The 6,387-nt window shown below is 48.7% G+C and overlaps 1 protein-coding gene across 1 annotated transcript in view; it reads right to left on the bottom strand.

The window, feature by feature from the left end:
• Nucleotides 1-530: 530 nt before the first annotated feature.
• The window catches only part of Pard6g (par-6 family cell polarity regulator gamma), a 68,495-nt gene continuing 62,638 nt past the window's right edge, over nt 531-6,387 (bottom strand). Inside the window, exon 3 of the mRNA XM_059246071.1 lies at nt 531-3,260. Coding sequence (XP_059102054.1) covers nt 2,404-3,260 — 857 coding nt within the window. The 3' untranslated portion in view covers nt 531-2,403. The remainder of the gene's footprint in view (nt 3,261-6,387) is intronic.

The raw sequence follows: 6,387 nt of genomic DNA, 5'->3' as shown, positions 1-6,387 counted from the left end.
CTTAAGAGAATGTGCAAGGGTTAAGTGAAAAAAATATATGGTACACGATAGGCTCTGAAAAATGCCCATCAGTCCTTTCTGTGTGGCCAGGTCACCTTGCCACTGGCATCCAAACTCTCTCTCCTTATTCTAAACACAACTAAAGTATATGTGGAAGTCTGAATGTGGCTCAAAGGCTCACACATTTGAATGCCCAGTCCTGGTGGGAAGGTTTGGGAAGTACTAGAAGGTGTGGCCTTGGTGGTGGTGTGTCACTGGAGGTGGGCTTTGAGGTTTCAAAAGCCTATATGACATTCCCAGTTAGCTCTCTCTCCGTCTTCTGCTTGCGAATCAGATGTAATTTCTCAACTACTGCTCCAGCGCCATGCCTGCCTGCCTGCTGGCATGATCCTTGCCATGAGGGTCATGGACTTTACCCTCTGAAACTAAGCAAGTCTCCAGTTAAATGCTTTTATAAGTTACTTTGGTCATGGTGTCTCTTTACAGAAATAGACAGTAACCGAGAGGTATATCAGTAACACACTGTAAACTCAAAAGCAAAACAGTTTTTATTTTCTGATGTATAAAACCAAACAAAATTAATATATAATGACGTAGATTTTTTTCAAAAGAAATAAAATGTAGGAGTAGAGTTCTGTTTAGAAAAATACACTCAGGCATCCGCTAAACACATGTAATTCCTCATATGCAACAGCTCACAACCTCTTTCTTTCTTTTTTTTAGTTCCCTTGAATAAACTGATTCACATTTGCCAAACAACTTAAGCATGGTAAGAAACAACTTTCCATCTTGGTAGTAAACCCAGTGTATTCAACACACTATAACAAGTGATAGCTTAGCTGAGCACAGATCTTGTAGTAACTGATCATCAGCTTTTTGGTTCTGTAATACTTGTTGTAAAACACATTCCAAACTACTGGAGCAACACACGATATTCTCTTTTAGCACTGAGACTCAGGGAGCATCTTACCCTTGTGCTCAGAAATAAGTGGTGGACGATCCTCAGCACACAACTGAGAAACAGGCCAAGGAAACAGTTCCTCAGCAAAAGCTACTTCTGTCCAATAAACAGAAAAGGAAAAGAACTCACTTCTTCACAATAAACCCCAGACAAAGGAGAAAGCTGGGAAGCAGTGCTCTTCTGACAGTCATGAAGTCAGGACAGTTCTGCCTCTGACCAGCAGGTGGGGCTCTCCACCTGGAAGGCTGGGAAGACACTTTAAACCTGTATTTACATGCAAGATCCACTCGGTCAGTTTGTTCTCAGTTAATAAATGAGCCATTCTCTTGCCAACACTGTATCCAAACAGAGAACACAATTCATATAAAATTTAATTGGGCCAGACAATAATACGCCTCTAAGAAGGTCTAAGAAGAGTGATCTGTCAAAACTATTAAGTTCCACGTGATTTGTTCTAGTTGAGAGAATTTCTGCCACTGACCACTGCTAGGAACACGCACTGACATGCTCTGCTCTTCTCTTAGAAAAACAACCAGCTGTTTTAAAGCAAAGCTAACAAGTATGTCCACCCCACTGCTGTGGGGCTTCAGAGGTGTGGTGCTCGTCTCTCATTTCTACTGCAGACATCTTAAAACTGCCCTAGTCTGTCAACCCAAAGAAAACACTGACGGAAACATTGGCTTTTAATCCCATGTGACATCACTGGGTCTCACCTTCCAGCCAGCAGAGCTGCTGACTTCTTAAACTCAATGTAGGAGGCTGGAGGCAGTAACTGCCTGCCTGTGGAGGCTGGGGCAGATCGGCAAATGCACAGCCCCTGGGACCCCAGTGGCTCCTGGGTATAGGCCAGTGGGCTTTTTGAGCTGGCTGTAAACAGTGTGAAAACAGATTCTTCTGTGAGGAAAGCCATCCGTAGACAGTTCCCGTTTTCCCGCCACAGCCACACTGGGTCGGTAGCGCGCTCAGGCAGCACACGATATTTTTACATGAACTAGTTAAAAACAGGAATTTTACTAGTTTAAAAAAGTTATCTATAAAGCTTCATTTTAAAAACAAGTATTTTAAAAAAATTTAAAAAATACCCTCTGTACTTTAGTATTTTGTTTTACTCTGCAAAGGTTCTGGACATGCACTGAGGCCTGGCTCAGAATATGTGCAGGTATGTATATTTTTAAGCTCTGTGGAAAAATCCTATAAAAATAGACAGTATTCTTGTCCAAAAGCTTAAATAAAGAATAGGGTTGTAGGAATGATGAAAAAAAGAAAAAGATGAAGTACACAATTATTTTTCTTATTTTAAAACTGACATAAAAGTTTAAAGTATTTCCCTTTGGAGTCACTAGACATCTAATAGTACTACATGCTACTTGACACTTGCCACCCATGGGTCTTGCTGCCACACAGTCTGTCTGGGACCTCAGCCTGCCCAAGTGGCTCAATCCCTAGAGTGTGATGGCCGGTCCATGCTCCTCTACACCTCCTTGAGGGAGCACCAGGCTGTGTCGGGGGTCTGGTTTCAGGGAGCTGAGGAACCTGTGGATGCTGCCGTTGCTCTCTCGCCCAGAGCCGTGCAGGACCAGGTCCCTGTGCAGCCTGTGGGCCAGGCTGGTGCCATTGGCCCCCGAGAGGCTGCCTGGGGGTCCGGCCTGTGTCTTGGGAATGTGTTGAGGTTCCAGAGCCCCCTCAATGACAATGTCGGCTTCCTCATCGCTCTCCATTTCTTCAGTGTGGAAATTCTGCAGGACATGGGCGGCTGGCAGGCTGTGGTGACTGGTGGTGCTGTCTGTGGACTGGACAGAGCTCCCGGATGTGCGGCTGCTGCGGACCACGTTGTTCCTTTGGTTGGCAGGCTTGACGGTGACAATGAGGTTGTGGCTGTTGGCAATCATCATGTCTGTGACTTGATCCAATGTCTTTCCAGCTACCTCAATCCCATTCACCTCCAAGACTTCATCATTCACAGCCAGTAGCCCAGTGCTCTCTGCAAGGCCCCCAGGCACCATCCGGGAAATGAAGATGCCCGGTACTTTCTCTAGCCCGTGGGGGGTCACACGCACGCTGGTGCCATCGCGAATGTAGAAGCCCAGTGGCTTTTCACAGCCATGTCTGTAGAGCCTCACTCGGCGGTGTGTCTCAGGGAGGATGTCCACATCAATGATGGACGACACTGGGCGGAAGTCATGCGGCATGCTGATGTTGAGGTGTGTACGCCGGCGCAGACCCTCATCCCTCAGGGTCACCAGCACCTTCTTCTTCCTCGATAGGGTGCCTGTTCCAAAGCTGTAGTGGTCTGCCTCTTCTGAAACAGAGAGAGTAAAGTGAGAGGTACATCACACACAAGCAGAAAGGAAAGAGCACTAGCATTGTCACAGTGTCAGGGAGCCTTGTCTCCTGTCCTCACACTCCAGGTCTCTCTGCTACACGCCTTGCAACTACCTCCCCAAGTCCGAATCCCAGAAGTGCTCTCTCTGGGACTTGATGTGCAGAGACACTGGGGTGCCTGGGAATTACCTCACTTCCCAGTGGATATCTCCAAACTGGCCCCAGGTAATGAAACCAAAGTACTTAGAGGGGAAGAGGTGAAATGAAGAGCCCGCAATGAAGTGAATTAGCAAGAGAAAGAAGGGCTAAACATCTGGAAAGCTGGCAAAATCGAAAACGGGTCAAACCACAGCGGGAGCTGGCTGCAGGAGATTTCTGCAAACATGGGTTAAACCACGGTGGGGCCTGGCTACAGGAAACTTCTGGAAACATGGATTAAACCACAGTGGGGCCTGCCTACAGGGAACGTCCACAGATAGACGGCTGGACTGGGGGCTCAGACATATCCAACCTGGATCATCCCTAGATGATCCCTTGTTGAATCGCCTTCCAGCTGTTCCCTGCCCTAAGACAAACCCTCTCCTCTCTAGAAGCACCATGGTGTCGGCAGCACTCAAGTCCCGGCAGAAGGTGTTTCTTGGGGAATTGTTTTTGCCTGTTTTTGATCAGTGGCTGCAAGATAAGACACGTCTGGATGAATGAACTGGCCAGGGATATGCTGAGTAGCCTGGTCTAAAGCACAGTTCGTAAAAGATGAAAGGCAGTAGACTGGTGTTTGGAAACACTGAAGAGAACATTTCCTTGGGTTAGACAAACATAGCACATTTATTTTCATATTAAGTCTTTCATATTTGACACGTGAGGCTATACAAGAAAGCACACTGGAACTCAGATCAAAGGCCCCGGTCCCCATGGCTCGCCTCCCTGGATACCCAAGTGTCTGTTCTACACACTGCTCCCATGGAGCCTGCGCCTCATGGTGGCCGCCTCTGCATGGACTTGGGGTGGCGTGGTGCCTGTCTTTGCCAACAAAAACCTGGCTAGGGAACTGTTTCTCTTCCCAACACCCCTCTCTTCAAAGGCTGACCATTTCTCAGACCGATGCCCTTACAAGCAGGACACTGAGAGGTGGCCCGCTCTTGCCCTGTCTCCCAGCAGCCTTCCTACTATTTCTCACTACGTATCTGTAAGAGACGTAAGACTGATGGAATAAAAAGAACCGGACTGCAGGCAGGGAAGACTGGATACGAGGAAAGAAAAGAAGAGCAGAGTGGAGACAGCCTGCGGCTGACAAGACAATAACCCCACCCAGGGAAATGTCTTGTCCTTCATCCTGGAAGAAGGGTAGTGGAAAAGTCCAGAAGCTTGACATGGGAAGGAAATTTGAAGCCAAGAGGGCTAGTGTCAAAGAGGACAATATCTAGGTTACAAAGCCCAAGAAAGCAAAGGCCCACGGCAGCTGAGACCCTTCTCAGGCAGATATCCCTAGCCGGTAGTGTGCTGAAGGCCACGTGCAAGAGGAAGCCTGCTCAGTTCAGGGCTGGGAGAAAAGGCTCCACTATGGTCACATACCAGTTGGTAACAAGAATGGTGGCACCTAGCCTGGCGGTGATGGGGCACGCCTTTAATCCCAGCACTCGGGAGGCAGAGGCAGGCGGATCTCTGTGAGTTCGAGGCCAGCCTGGGCTACAGAGTGAGTTCCAGGAAAGGCGCAAAGCTACACAGAGAAACGCTGTCTCGAAAAAACAAAGAATGGTGGCACCTTCATGGCTAAGCTTCAAGAACTGCCATCACTACTTGTAGAAGGTAATGCCTGAAGCTAGAGCCATGGCCAGCCCTGCAGTCGGCACATGGGATCACTGTGAGCATGCTCTTCCAGGGAGATCCTCACACATTCACCGAGCCAGAGCTTGGAGTGGGTTTCTGGAAGCAGCCAAGCAATGGTTTGTGGTGTGTGACTCAACTCCTTCCCTCAGCTGAGCTCATCTGCACAGTAAACCCCAGAAGCCTATCACTGGCACCCCACAACCACCAGCATCTGTGATGTGAAGATCCTCGGATACCATACCGAGGCAGTATCGAGGAGGAGCAGTTACCGAAGTCCAGCAAAGTGAGACCTGAGACCTGGAAAAAGAGGCGTGAACTTACTGCACAGTGCAGGGTGAGTGGAAGGCTGCGGACTTGCAGATTTTACCAAACCTAAAGCTGCTCCTCAGCCCCGCAGCTCCACGTGGCCAGGTTTTGCTCTAACACATGGAAAGTGCTCATGAACTTGTGCTCTAAATTCCTTACCAAGAACCCAATTAAATGGATACATTTTATCTGTTTTTTTTTTTTTTTTTTAAGTTATTATCTGCTTGAAGGTGGGGCTTTTGCCTCTCCTGTAAAGTGGGGGCTGGGGCACCAATGCATTGTGGCTCCTACGTTAGAGACCCTGAAATTCTAAGCAGTAAGATTCAACAAACCAGGTTCCCTAACTTTTGGCTTCTGTGGTGTTGGCTAGACCCTAGTGTCCAGCCTTTGCTTCTCTGGCTTGACCCTGTATTTCTAGCTCCTGTGCTCATTTAACTAGGCATCAGGAGAAGTTTCAGGAGATCTAAGGTTCTGACAGGGCAGCTGTTCCCTTTAGAATATTCCCATCAGTCTGACCAACAGAGCATTCTCACTTTTCAGCATAGGATACTGTCCGCAGAGACAGTGGAAGAGAACAAGAGGAACCTGGGGATTTACGGGGCTGTACGCCACCGCAGGTCCGCTGTTGCAGCTCCCAGGATGGCGATGTCATGGGTGAGATGTATGTGCCGAATGCATAGGAAGGGCTGGGGACAGGGCACAGCTCTGAACACAGCATCCGGTGAGGTTAGCTACATGCAGAGTGGTATGGCTGGAGGTCACACATTCCAGGGTAGCAAGCCTGGCGCTGGTGCTCCTGACAGTGTCTACAGAGTGGGCAGATCCTGTGTGGAGCCCCAGGAAAGGCAAGGTTGGCTGGGTAGCAGAGTGCCGCACGGCGTCTCTGATATCCAGGAGCCCTTGGAAAAGGCTCTCCCAAGGACGGAGCAGGGGCCACTACTGCTCCCTGGCTTCTCCGCACTGACTTCCCT

This window comes from Peromyscus eremicus, chromosome 19 (genome assembly GCF_949786415.1).
Source record: "Peromyscus eremicus chromosome 19, PerEre_H2_v1, whole genome shotgun sequence".
NCBI lineage: Eukaryota > Metazoa > Chordata > Mammalia > Rodentia > Cricetidae > Peromyscus > Peromyscus eremicus.
Note: the sequence above shows the minus strand (reverse complement) of the source record. Positions and strands in the feature narration are given on the sequence as shown.